Genomic DNA, 13,629 nt, shown 5'->3' on the forward strand with positions numbered 1-13,629 from the left:
CAATGCTGCCATCTTGTGTAGACCTGTTGTAGTGACAAACAAGGTACTTAAATCCTTCCTGTTTTGAGTAGTCATCATAATAGGATATAATGCCCTAAATCCATCTAGTCTCACTGGGTGAGCCCTCGGTGGCACAGTTAGACCTTTGTGCCAGCAGGACTTATGACTTGAAGGTTGGGTTGCTGACCTGAAGGTTGTCGGTTCGAATCCAACCCAGTTAGAGCATGGATGAGCTCTCTCTATTAGCTCCAGCCCCATGTGGAGACATGAAAGAAGCCTCCCACAAGGATGGTAAAACAGCAAAACATCCAGCCATCCCTTAGGCAACGTTCTTGTGGATGGCCAATTCTCTCACACCAGAAGCGACTTGCAGTTTCTCAAGTCACTCCTGACACGAAAAAAAATCTAGTCTTAACTTGAGTAGATCAATTTAATCATTTGGAATGTATTAAATTAGGACTTATATGAATTCCACTTCTCAATAGGGGCCTTTCACACTGCAGAATTATAGCACATTGTTTCCTCTTCAGTTGCAATGGCCACATGCTGTAGAATCCTGGAATTTGTACTGTAGTGATGTACTATAGCTTTCTGGTAGGAAATGCCAGGTATGCCTTTGCAGACTGAAAACCTCAGGTTTCTATAGGTTAGAACCATGGCAGATTAAAATGTCATTTTTAATTGTGTCAGAAGCAACTTGTGAACATACTACAAGTAGCTTCCGGTGTGAGAGAATTGGCCGTCTACAGAGATATTGCCCAGGAGGCGTCCAGTTCTGTTACCATCCTGCTGGGAGGCTTCTCTCATGTCCCCACAAGCTAGAGCCGACAGATGGGTGTTCACCTCATCCAGTGGATTTGAACTGGCAACCTTCAGGTCAGCAATGCAACCTTCAGGTCAGCAGTCCAGCCGACACAAGGGTTTAACCCATTTTACCACCGTGGGTCAAAAATGTAATCAAAAGTGTGAAGTGTGAAAGAGTCCCTGGTCTACTCTGGTTGGGACTATTAATTGGCCTTTGTTCAGTACGACTTGATTATAGTAGTTGTTCCAGCACTATAGTTGAGAAAACAATTATATTGTTTCAAAGAGAGACTGGAAAGGAAAATATTTTTCTGAGATGGAAATCTAGCAGGTAAGCTATCTTATGTAAACCATAACTAAAGCAATAAATTTATTGTAGTAAGGTTAGTTAGTATTGGGAATCATCTTACACTGCAACAAAATTTGGAAAAAAAAATCCTCTTCCTGGTTTGAAAGTGTAATTTCCTGTTTAATTGTGCAGTCCTTACTTTGAAAGTAGTTGTTATACTCTAGAAACTGAATTGGTTGAGACTCAATGAGATATTCATTGAAAAACTATACAAAATGTGCTGCAAGATGTCATTGTCCCTCCCCCCCAATAAAAACAAAGTTTTTGCAGTTTAATAAACCTTTACCATGTTATTTTAATGATAGAACCAATTAGGAAGTGACATTTATAACCCAGAAGCAAAAAAATAATGTAACATAGTGTTATCTGTGATCCTCGGTTCAATGGAATCCCCCATGTGGCTAATAAAAGAAAGAAATGGCAGAAGAACCTTTAGAAAAAGACACTAAATTTATTATTACCAATGGAAACAAGGTATGCATTCAGGATTGATCTGGAAGTTCAATGTTCACAAAAGTCTAATATTTTACAGGACAAACATCAAATTTGTCAAAATCCCAAATTTCTTTTGAAAGTCAGAGCTGGAAGATACTAATTCCTACAGATATTGGGGCTCCATGGAGTTTGGCCATGTCATAATTTCTTCTCACACCAGATTTTTTTTATATGGGGGGTCTGAGCATGTAAAAGTTCTATTTCAAAAAATAGGTACTCTTCCATTATCTGGGCAGAGGCCACTAAAGGGGTGCTAGAGAGAGAGAAGGATAGTCCATTGTTACAGGGTTGGAGGGTGGGTCGAAGGAGTAAAACCATTTCCCCCGTTTTCCTGTTATTCCTCCCACCCCATTGTGGAAACAATCCTCCTTTATGATATGGGAAGGGGAGAGTGGGAATAACCAGCAAAAATGCGGGAAAAGGTTTTCCTCCTTCAACTCATCCTCCTAAAATGAACCATCCTTCTCTCTCTGCTCCCCCCTCCAGTCGTATTGGCCTGGATAATGGAATAGTACAAAAATTATTTGGAAGGAGTTTAAGGCCAGATTCTTGTGGGATGGAGTCTGCCTCCTACAGGCAGTTCAGGTCCATGGGCCCAAAGTTCCCCTTTGTTTTAAGGCAGTGATTCTCAACCTTACTAATGTCACAAACCCTTAATTCAGTTCCTCATGTTGTGGTGACCCCCAACCATAAAATTGGTGGGAGGATTTGCCGTCTGCTTCCAAAAAGGAAGAGAAGGACAGGCAAAGAGATATTCAGCCTTCTCTGCCAAAATATGTTTTCTGATGGTCTTTGGCAACACCTCTGGAATCCCGTCGCAATCTCCACAAGGGTCCTGACCCCCAAGTTGAGAAACACTGATTTAAGGCTTCACACTTTCTGAGAAGGAGCACAGACTGACAGTGAATTATAAAGGCTTTCAGTAGGTTCAGGCTGGCCCAGAAGTCTACTATATGACACAACATCCAGTCTGTCTTGCTGCTTGAAGGCCCGTGGACTATTTCAGGCCTAGATGTGATCCATGCTAATTCACTAGACAATTATTTCGCATCACTATCAGTATAAGGTTGCTCAAGTGCAAATACTACCCTTTATCCAGACACATGGGTCCCATAGCCCAGTTTGTGAGGCCTTGGGACCTTATCACATTAGGAAATACTCCATTTCTGTAACTGTTTGAGAATGATTTTGAATGGCTCCCATCCTGTCAATATTCTGTCGGAATCCATCTGCAAAACATCAAAGAAATGGATTGTTTTCAGACATAATTCTAATTGGTTTTTTTGTAAAACCATGAATTCTTCTGTTGCTGAAGCGCTGTTTTTTTGTGTGATCAGAAAATCTGTATGTATCCCATCCACAACAATACTTCTTAAAAGATCATAGACTTTTATGTGGGGGTAGTTTGAATAGATTGGGAGAAGCCAGCCTTCCGTGGTGTGATGAGTCGAAGCACAGTATTTTCAAATCATAAGAATCGTAATAATCAAGTGTGATGAGGAGAGTATGCATCCCATCTCAATACATCAAGTCCTACAAAAATATGGGATGCATATGGATATAAACCGATTGTATTCCAATGTGATAAGGTTCTTGAACTCTTCAACCAGCTCATCACCACCAGAAGTGCTAAATCAATTTCGAGACCCACCTTTCTTTGCAGCAGGGATTTGACGTAAAGCTTAAAGAACAACTTGCTCAGTCTTTCCGTTTTAATTTTAAAGTTTTTATTAGACTAGGAAATATAATTTATTGCATAAAAATTAATTTGTTACAATAGGAATGCTAAACCTTATTTACACGTTCTTAGTTTACAGGATAAACAGAATGTGTGTGTAGAGGATGCTTCCAGACCCCACGCCACCCAAAAGAGAGAAAGAGAGGATGTATAAATATGGAAATAGAACAGAGAGCAAGAGGACCAAGGACACTCAACAGCTGAAGGAAACAGCGATTTGCTTTTACCCTGTGATGACATGGCATTCTAGGCTACAAAGCTGCGTGGGATCATAGAGGACTCCTAAAGAAACAGGTGGGAAAGGCTGGTGTGTAGAATCATGGAGCTGGAAGAGACCACAAGCGCCATCCAATCCTACCTTTGTTTTCAACCAGCTCTCAGCCTGGTTAACCTATGGTCTTCTGAACAAGAAGCAAAGGGAAAGAGGATACAGGTAGTCCCCAAGTCTCCTACTGTTACCCATTTGACGTGGCGCTAGACACCTAGAATACTAACAACAGGGACTTGTATACTCTAAACACACCCCAATCAGAGGAACAAATAGCTCTTTTCTCATCCATAAATCACTTAGCATTATCTTTCATACACCTGCACCAGTTTTTTAGTTCTGAAAGTTCAGACACATACATCAGTGTACTCTTCTGTACACACAATATCAAATCTGGACAAGGAATAAAACTGAAACAGGTGTCCAACATAGTCTTGCTAAAAGGGTAGGTGACTTTTATTATAGTTCCTGAATTTTTACCTGGCAATCAATGCAAACTGTTGGGTGTGATTTAATGTCCCTATACATTCATCATTCCCCTTCTCAGCCCTTTCCTCCCTGCTGGCAGCGTTATGTTTGTATTTGCCCACAATAAGCAAAGGTTTCAGCAGACTCTCTGTACGATTTACGTATGACATTCAGAGATGGAAGGCAAATGATCTGTTCTCAGGAACATGTTCCTGGTTTGCTGGAAAAAAATACGAATTTAGACATTCACGGATCCTTGCGGCCATGATTGAAATACAAGACAAAACAAAACAAAAATCCCTCATACAACATAATGTCAGAAACAGCTTCGAGAGGAGAGAGAATGACAGTGGGAGGGAGGGGGAAGAAATATGTGCCCACAATTTTAAGACACTCTTCTTTTGGAATCAGAGTGTATGGGCAATTTTTGTTTCCATGGAAGGTAATAACATCCATTGATTGAACCCACAGATAAAAATAAAAAACATTTACTTGTGTTTCTAGCCTCATCCTATCATCTAAATTACTAAATGCAGCTCCAGAATAAATTACGATGTTACAAAAGACCACACTAAAACACCAGAGCCTCCTTTTAACACCACACCTTTTGTAGCCCCTTAAGGTATTAAAACTATGACACGAGGTTAAAAAAATGAAGAAATAAAAAGGTAAATCACAGGGAAGTGGGATTCCTTCTCTTTGCTTCATTTAGATCAGTCTTATTTTCTATTTCCCAGCTAGCTGAAAAAGCCACAAGATAGCAGCAAAACCAATATTGACGAGACATTAGGGGTAGGAAGAAAGAAATGCCTGCAAATCTTTCCCAAATACTTTGTGGTTTAAACAACTGTACAGTACCTATATTTGACAGAAAATTGTTATACTGTACTGCCATATAGGATACAAACACTCTAATCATTCTAAAAAACAGTTGTATTATTTTTAAAAAGGAAAAAAAATATCATTTGGTTCCAAAAATCTGGATGCCTATCCAGAATGGTGTATTGCATATGAAGATCCCTGACATTAGCAGTGTGAAAGCACAACTCTTTAACGGATATATAGAAAAACCAGTGCCTTGAGATGAAAGGGGCATCAGTGGCACAGTGGGTTAAACCGCTATACTGTAGAACTTGCTGACCAGATGGCCAGCAGCTCGAATCTGTGGGATGAGGTGAGCTCCCATCGTTAGCCCCAGCTTCTGCCAACCTAGCAGTTCAAAAACATGCAAATGTGAGTTGATCAATAGGTACTGCTTCAGTGGAAAGGTAATGGCGCTCCATACAGTCATGGGGGCCACATGACCTTGGAGTTGTCTACGGACAACGCCGGCTGTTCAGCTTAGAAATGGAGATGTGAACCAACCCCCAAAATCGGACTCGACTAGACTTAATGTCAAGGGAAAACCTTTACCTTAAAGCAAAAGTGGGCAATTACATCCCTCCATGTGCTTTGTGTTTCACTCCTATCAGCCTCAAAACCAATTGTGAAGGATTATGGGAACTGCAGTCCAGAACTATCTGGAGAGCTATGATTTCCACCCCTAATCCAGAGAGATGTAGACTTTTTATAAACATTTTTTATAAACCTCACAACCTCTGAGGATGCCTGCCATAGATGTGGGCGAAACGTCAGGAGAGAATGCTTCTGGAACATGGCCACACAGCCCGAAAGACATACAACAACCCTGTGATCCCGGCCATGAAAGCCTTCGACAACACATTTTTATAAACAATCATTTCATCCTCTTTCTTGGGTATAAATCCAATGATTTGAAATCCACAGACTGAAATATAAGTCTTCAAATACTGATTTGTTTTATATTTATCAAGCTCCAATAATTTAAGAGGCACAATTGGCAACAGAAATGTTCCTTTTCCATAAAGAATCTGAAGTGACATCATTTGGGCAGTAATGTACAGGCAGCCTCCAAGTTACAAACAAGATTATGTTCTGCAGGTTTATTTTTTTAAAAGTTGAATTATTTTGTAAGTTGGAATAGGTAATTTTTTAAAGTGTAACTCCACCCAATCATATGTATACAAGGTGTTTGAAAAAGAACTCCCTATTCACCATTTAAATTAAATGGTGAATAGGGAGTTCTTTTTCAAACACCCTGTATATTAGCTTTGGCTAGCACAGGGAAGGGTTAACACCCCTGTGGTATTTGTTTTGCTGTCTGTGCCTCTGTTCAGAAGATTTTCCCTCACTTTCTGTCCCAATGATAGTTAGATTTTGAAACATTGGGCTTGTTGTGGAAACAAGGATTGGTGATAAAGTTTCAGTAGAGACACCTTTTCCCCATATTAACTCCTTCAGGAGTGAATTTCCCTTATGTGGGGCTGATTTCTCTCACTTCCTGTTGTTTCACCCCTGTTTGTAACTATGAGTTGGTTGTAAGTTTGTAACTTGGGTCTGCCTGTACTATGTTTCTGAATGTTACAAATGACTTAATTCCCCCTGCCCGCAAGCCTTGAGAACCGAATAGCTGGCAAAAGTCACTTTATGCCTGATGTAAATAATGGATGACACCCCCTCCCACCCCAGTGTTTGATTCCTTTAATATGATAAACACATGTTCATGCACGCACGCACACACACACTATTCAAAATGAACCATCGACACCTCTAGAAGGCATTCCTATTATCCAAATTGTGTAGAAATCTTGCATTCAATTGTTAGTCTCAACTAGAGTAGATCTAGCACATGAATGAAAATCACTTATGAATTGGCTAACCATTAAATAATCAACCCAACTGAACTATTTTAATTTGGACAACAAATTGGAATTCGACTACACTCCATTGTACAAAAATGTCTTATAGAATTAAGGAGTCTCAGCTAAACTTTTGCTCCATTTTACTGTCACAAATGGCCTGTCAACCAATAGGACGCAGTCCTGGAATTTCTACATGTGATGTTCACTGTTATTATAGCAACATGAAGTCTCAATTGGTTCCCAATGCCTTCCCGGGTCAAGCAAATAAATCCTGAGGAGCTATTGATTTCAGCCCCGTAACGACACAAACTCAAGTCACATTTTATCTCCCTGAGTAGATGTTTTCTGTCTCTTTTATTCTCAAGAATTCCTCTTTACCCAAGAGGCTGGTAGGGCACCCATAGCTCCCCCAGTGTTGTCCCTCTTGACTTTGACCACGATGCTAGGGGCTAAAAGAAACTGGAGCCCAAGACCATACTGTGAGCTACAGGTTCCCTACCTCTGCTTTTGGAGAATAAGGGAATGGGCCCCTTCCCTCATTTCTGGTTCCTGCCTAGTTACAACATGCCAAGTGTTTAAAGTTATTGCCTACAGAAAATCACCGTGAAAAGGAGAAAGAGCAACTGTATCGGTTCTTAGTGCCACACGGCAGACAGATTATTATTTTTAGAGGTAAGTGACTCTAAAAGAACACCCTGCAACAACACTTGCTAGAATTGGAAAGATAATGGATAACCAAAAGTTAATGCAGTGAAAGAGGGAGGGAGCGGGAGAGACTGAGAGAGGAAGGGAGAGAAGGAGGGAGGGAGGGAGGGGGAGAGGGAGGGAGGGAGAGGGAGAGACTGAGAGAGGAAGGGAGAGAAGGAGGGAGGGAGGGAGAAAGAAAGGGAGAGGGAGGGAGGGAGAGGGAGAGACTGAGAGAGGGAGGGAGAAAGAAAGGGAGAGGGAGGGAGGGAGAGAGGGAGAATGAATGAAATACAGGGTGGATTTACACTGCCAAACAAAATCCAGATTATCTGCTTTGAAGTGGATTATATGGCAGTGTAGATTCATATAATCCAGTTCAAAGCAGATAATGTGGATTATCTATTTTGATCATCTGGATTATATGCCAGTGTAGATCCAGCCTGTTATACTGTGAAAGCCATGTATGCATTAAATTACTTGATTTTTTGGTCCCACCATGCTATAAAATTGTGTTGGAGGACATAAAATTGGCAACTCAATGGTAATTTCTGGGGGAAGCATATCATAAAATCGTTTGCAGGACCTAACATGTTTCTAAAGAGACCATTTCCTCCAGTTTTGGTTAAATGAAACCATGGATATGTATCAGTATTTTACTACTGGAACTACTCCCTTTTTTCTGTAAAAAACTGTTTTTCAGTTGTTGTTCTAGGCCAGTGTGGTCCGACTTTTACTTACCCGAGGGCCAATCAAACTTTAGTATAGGAATGTGAGGGCCAGAGACATTCCAGAAAGAAAATGAATTACATATTCGTAAGCAGTAAGAACGGTAAACGATTTTTTTGAAATGTTAAATTAAAAAAAAATTCCAGTAAGAAGGGCAAGGGCCAATGAAATAGTGGGCCGCAGGTTGGACTACACTGTTCTAGGCTATTAATAACTTAATGTTTATATCCCGCCACCATCTTCCCAAAGGGATTTGGGGGACTCAAAGGCTAAAGTCTCTATGATGGTCTGGTCTGGCAAATTCAATAGCTAACAATGGTAAACAGTGCTGCTATATGTTTTAAATAGGTGTCTGTATTTGCCATCCCAGTCTCACTGAAAAATTTGGTGTTTGATTAACAGAATTGATGTCACAGCACGTTATAGTGTTTAAATTTTAGAACAAACATTGCCTGCAGCTTCCTACTTGAAATAATGAAGGCTAGAAACGTGTAAACCAGCAAAAGAAGGTGGGCTGGACTGTTTCTGCATACCTTTAGGACAGCATGGCCTTCCAAAGGTTGTTGGACTGCAACTCCCATGATTCCTTACCACATTGTCTAGAATTGCTAAGACTTGTATTCCAGCAATATTTAGAGAAAGTGAACCACGAGCACTCCTCAAATTAAAACCAACTTCTACTGTATTTCTGGTTGTCTCTGAAACAGACCTTGCAGGTATTTAATATGGGATTTCATCATATTGATGACTCCTGTTTGTTAAAAAGTTATTTCATTCTGAGGCAACTCAAACAATGTGCTTCCACCTTTTGATTAAACAATCCAATGCACAAGATTAATCCATATTGTTGATGGGCTGAACCATTAACATTGTTAAGTCATTTACTCCTCCACTAATACACCTGGAATATATGAAAAACAGAACTAAAACCAAGGCATTGAAAAGCAAAACAGACAAAACTGGCAAAATATTGGAGTTCAGACTTCTGGAGAAATACTATACGGATAGATGCTTTGGAATGACAGCCAATAATAGAAAACGACTATTTCCAAAATATTAGACACACTTGTTATGATAGTTCCTGCAAAGTGATCCAGCATGATAGTGTCACCCTGCAACTTCTAACTTTTTTGCAAGGAACATCTCCCTCTATAGTCTCTTTTCATTAGGAACCCGAAGCAAAGAAAAATGTAGAAAAGTTAAGGTTCTTGGTAACAGTGTGAAATATTATTGTATGGCAGAAGCAAAAATGTGAGCAACATCCACGTCACAACCAATGCAGAACACAAGGGACTAGGAACAACCCGATGCAAAGAAATGGCTGAATGAATCTCCCATTGCTACTACTTGGTTTAATATATTTTAACCCTGCAATTATTGATCATATGTGTTCATGAACTAAAATAGATAAATATTCCATTCAGCATCTAAATTAAATAATCCACAGAGATCTATGCTTCTGTGTAGACGTCAGCTTAATCTCCCCTGTCCCAACCCAAACCTCTACATACATTTTTATACTGCATCAAATAAATACACTTTCAAGATCAGGTTTTGGATATATAGACTGTACTGCACAATGCAGTTGTGGCCTTTTCATTAACAATGAATGACTTAACTTTAAAGAAACATTTATGCTGAATTCAGCATGCACACTGGAGAGCAGAAGGGTGGTTTTTTGCATTTCCTATGGACTTATTCTTTCTCCCCAGAAATTGTGAAAGCTAAAATCATATCTATGGCTGAGGATGTGTGATTTGCCCAGTGGGTTTCTATGGATGAGAAAAGCATTGAACCCTGGTCTACAGAATCAAACCACTATCCCACACTGGTTCTCATTGCCTTTTTATGGTCAATGTCAAATATCAGTTATTCTAAGTCCTCATATTCCACTTTTAATGCTTGGGGAGGAGTCTCCATGTACCTGGTATTTGGCCCTTGCACCCACTGCAGCCAAAAATCTGATGGCATACTCAAATTTTGTGAAAAGTAAAGAAACATATCACACATCCTCTAACTGATCTTCACTCCATACAATTTGTTTTCAGTGACTCCACTAAATTAACATGATAACAGATGCCTGTTTTTAAGGAGAATAATAATGTGGTGGACACCTTGCAAACACACCTCATACACATTGTGCATTAAACTTCCAACTAAAAGTGCAGTTCCCTGAAATCTCTGGAATTTTCTTTTAAAAAATGTGAAGTATGCTGCAAAAATGTGCCAAAGATTATCCAGTAGAGCGGGTGTTTCCAAACTGTGTTGCGACACATTAATGTGTTGGCAGCAGTGTGTAGGTGTGTCGCACAAACTTAACAAGAAACCTCTGAGTTGAGCGTTATTATTTTTCAAATCATATATTTGTGTATATTACACTATATTTATATACACAGTCCTATATTCCAGGATCTGATCCCAGATTATCCATTTATCCCAGATTATCTGGCAGTGGAGACTCATATATTTCAGTTTAAAGCTGCAGTGGCACAATGGGTTAAACCCTTGTGTCGGCTGAACTGCTTACCTGAAGGTTGGTGGTTTGAATTATGAGATGGAGTGAGCTCCCATGTGTCAGCCCTAGCTTCCCATGCGATGACATGAAAAATCCCCCCGCAAGATGGTAACACATACGGGAGTTCCTTGGGCAACATCTTTGAGGACAGTGGATTCTCTCACACAAGAAACGACTTGCCTCAATTCTCCCCTGACAATCTGGGATCAGATCCTAGGATATAGGGCAGTGTAGAATAGGCCTGGAGCCCCTGGTGGTGCAGTGGATTAAACTGCTGACATGCCAAACTTGCTGATCAAAAGGTCAGCTGTTCGAATCTGGGGAGCAGGGTGAGCTCCCACTGTTAACCCCAGCTTCTGCCAACCTAGCAGTTTGAAAACATGCAAATGTGAATAGACCAATAGGTTCTGCTCCGGCAGGAAGGTAACAGCGCTTCATGCAGCCACACCTTGGAGGTGTCTGCAGACAACGTTGGCTCTTCAATTTAGAAATGGAGATGAGCATCAACCCCCAGAATCGGACACGACCAGACTTAACATCAGGGGAAAACCTTTATCTTTACCTAAGGGGCCTAAGGAAGGGCACTTGTCCACAGGCAAACTGATGAAGACAGTAAGCCTCATTAAACTGTTCATCTTGCTCCAAATAATTCAGATACAGGACCGCAGAAAACATTTCTAGTCTTCACAGATGGCTAGTTTTGATATGGTTGTTTCTAAAAAGACCTCAAGAGGACAACCCAGACACCCAAGTGCTTAGCGTGCTTCTCCTTATCTCAGTATAGGTTTTTGAAGTGTCACTCCATGCCCACTTCTTGGATTTTCTTAATAGGTCTGTTTTGATTGGATCTTAACCATCTTAAGTTTCTTCCACTGAACTCTGTTCTGATAAAAAGGACAAAATGAAAAGACAATAAGGTGATACAAAGTCAAACAAAAACAAAGCGAGACCACATGACGCTTGGTCAGCTGTATCTGTGCACAGAGGGGATGGAAAGATCACGAAATCGCATACCTTCTCTTTCAAGAAAGCTTCCCCGTAAAGCACAATCTAATACTTGGCTTCTTGGAAGTAAGTCCCATTCCATTCCAAGTCAGTGAGCACAGGGATGAAACTTTAGCCTCTCAGAAACAAGTTAATTCCGCCATGAATAAATATGTAATCTTATCCTGAAATTCTGGCAACCACTCTGCTCCAGACAGAAAAATGAATGCACAAATAAAAGGTGCCCTCCCCATGAGGCTCTGGATATACCATCAACCTAACCTCAACAAGTTACCACATAAGTAGTAATTATTTAATTTTTACTTCACCTTAAACCCACCCGTCTCTGTCTCTCATTCTCTCTCTCTCTCTCTCTCTTTCAGAGTGCTCTTGCTCTCACATACATGAAAAATCCTTACTTTTGTATTTAAAAAATGATGAATCCAAAGATCTGGATAATAAATTACTTGCGTTTCCTAAGAAACTGTTTTCCTTTTTTTCCTTTTCCTTTGTGTGTATGTGTGTGTACGTGTGTGTGGGTTGGTCAGTTCTTTGAAGCTTTGACAGAATTAAGCAGTCTTGACTCTTCAAAGCATAAATGCTAATAAAGGAGAAATAAGAGAGAATAAGGCATGGAATGGGCGAGTGCAAAGGGCAGGAAAAGAATATAAACAAAGCAAAAATTACAAAGGAAAAATAAACAACTCAACCCAGACTCAGGCAGCCTTTCAGATGCCATGGGAGGCAGCGGGAGCTGAGATGGTTCCTATGACTGAAGGCTGCAGTCATGGTTACCAAGGATGCATTGCTTGTGTATGCCTCGATCCCAAGGCTGTGAGGAGAAGGAGGAAGGAGTCTTTTTTTAACACTTGGATTGCTTGTAAACTCAGCAATGAGGATCTCTAAGGCTGACTGTGATTTGAGGAGGGAGGAGTGTTAGAAGGAGAAGAAGCCCTCATCACTCTCCTTCTGGAGTTCTGTTTCTTCTTGGCAATTGCATGCCTCTGTTCCCTTCAAACAAGGGCTGCTTTTCCCCCTTTCTTTCTAATCTTCTCTCCCCCTCCCCCTCTCTCCCCCACTCGGCCATGGCTGGAAGAAGCCATCTTGAGAGCTACATCAGCAGTCCCCTTCCGTTGCCATCACCACCAGCATCTCACTCTTGCCCATCTCTTCCAAGGCACTGGCCAGAGTGTTCAGGTCTCCATCGTCTTGGTGCTGGGCTTCCCATAAGTCCAGGATCACCCCTGTTGGGCTGGCTTTGGTGGCAAAGAAATTCAGATACCTGAGCAGGAAGAAGAAAAGAAAAGAAAAAGGAAGGGGGAAAACAAAGAAAAAAGAATTAGAGACAACACTTACTGGCGGCAAAATCTATGTTCTCTAACCCAGAACTTTCCAAGCTGTGTGTCATGGCATGCTAGTGCAGAGCTTTGCAAACTTTTCATGTTGGTGGCACATTTAGACATGCATCGTTTTGTGACACGGCAATTCAGTTTTACCGGCAAAGTTAAGGTTAAGATAAAGGTTTTCCCCTGACATGAAGTCTAGTTGTATCCAACTCTGGGGGTGGTGCTCATCTCCATTTCTAAGCCGAAGAGCCAGCATTGTCCGTAGACACCTCCAAGGTCATGTGGCATGCATGACTACATGGAGCACTGTTACCTTCCCACTGAAGTGATACCTATTGATCTACTTACATTTGCATGTTTTCAAACTGATAGGTTGGCAGAAGCTGGGGCTAACAGCGGGAGCTCACCCCACTCTGCCAGCCTTTCAGTCAAGAAAGTCAACCCCCAGTCAGACATGACTAGACTTAACGTCAGGGGAAACCTTTACCTTTATGCTATCAAAAGCATGCATATATCTATATCCATATCT

The 13,629-nt window shown here is 40.8% G+C and overlaps 1 protein-coding gene across 2 annotated transcripts in view; it reads right to left on the reverse strand.

Annotated features, from left to right (window-relative positions):
- Nucleotides 1-3,358: 3,358 nt before the first annotated feature.
- unc5b (unc-5 netrin receptor B) overlaps nt 3,359-13,629 on the reverse strand; it is a 250,678-nt gene continuing 240,407 nt past the window's right edge. For both annotated transcript variants that reach the window (XM_016992178.2, XM_062976259.1), the window contains one exon: nt 3,359-13,036. In XM_016992178.2, the coding sequence (XP_016847667.2) occupies nt 12,871-13,036 (166 nt within the window). In that variant the 3' untranslated portion in view covers nt 3,359-12,870. The remainder of the gene's footprint in view (nt 13,037-13,629) is intronic.

Source organism: Anolis carolinensis, chromosome 3 (genome assembly GCF_035594765.1).
Source record: "Anolis carolinensis isolate JA03-04 chromosome 3, rAnoCar3.1.pri, whole genome shotgun sequence".
NCBI classification, from domain to species: Eukaryota; Metazoa; Chordata; class Lepidosauria; order Squamata; family Dactyloidae; genus Anolis; species Anolis carolinensis.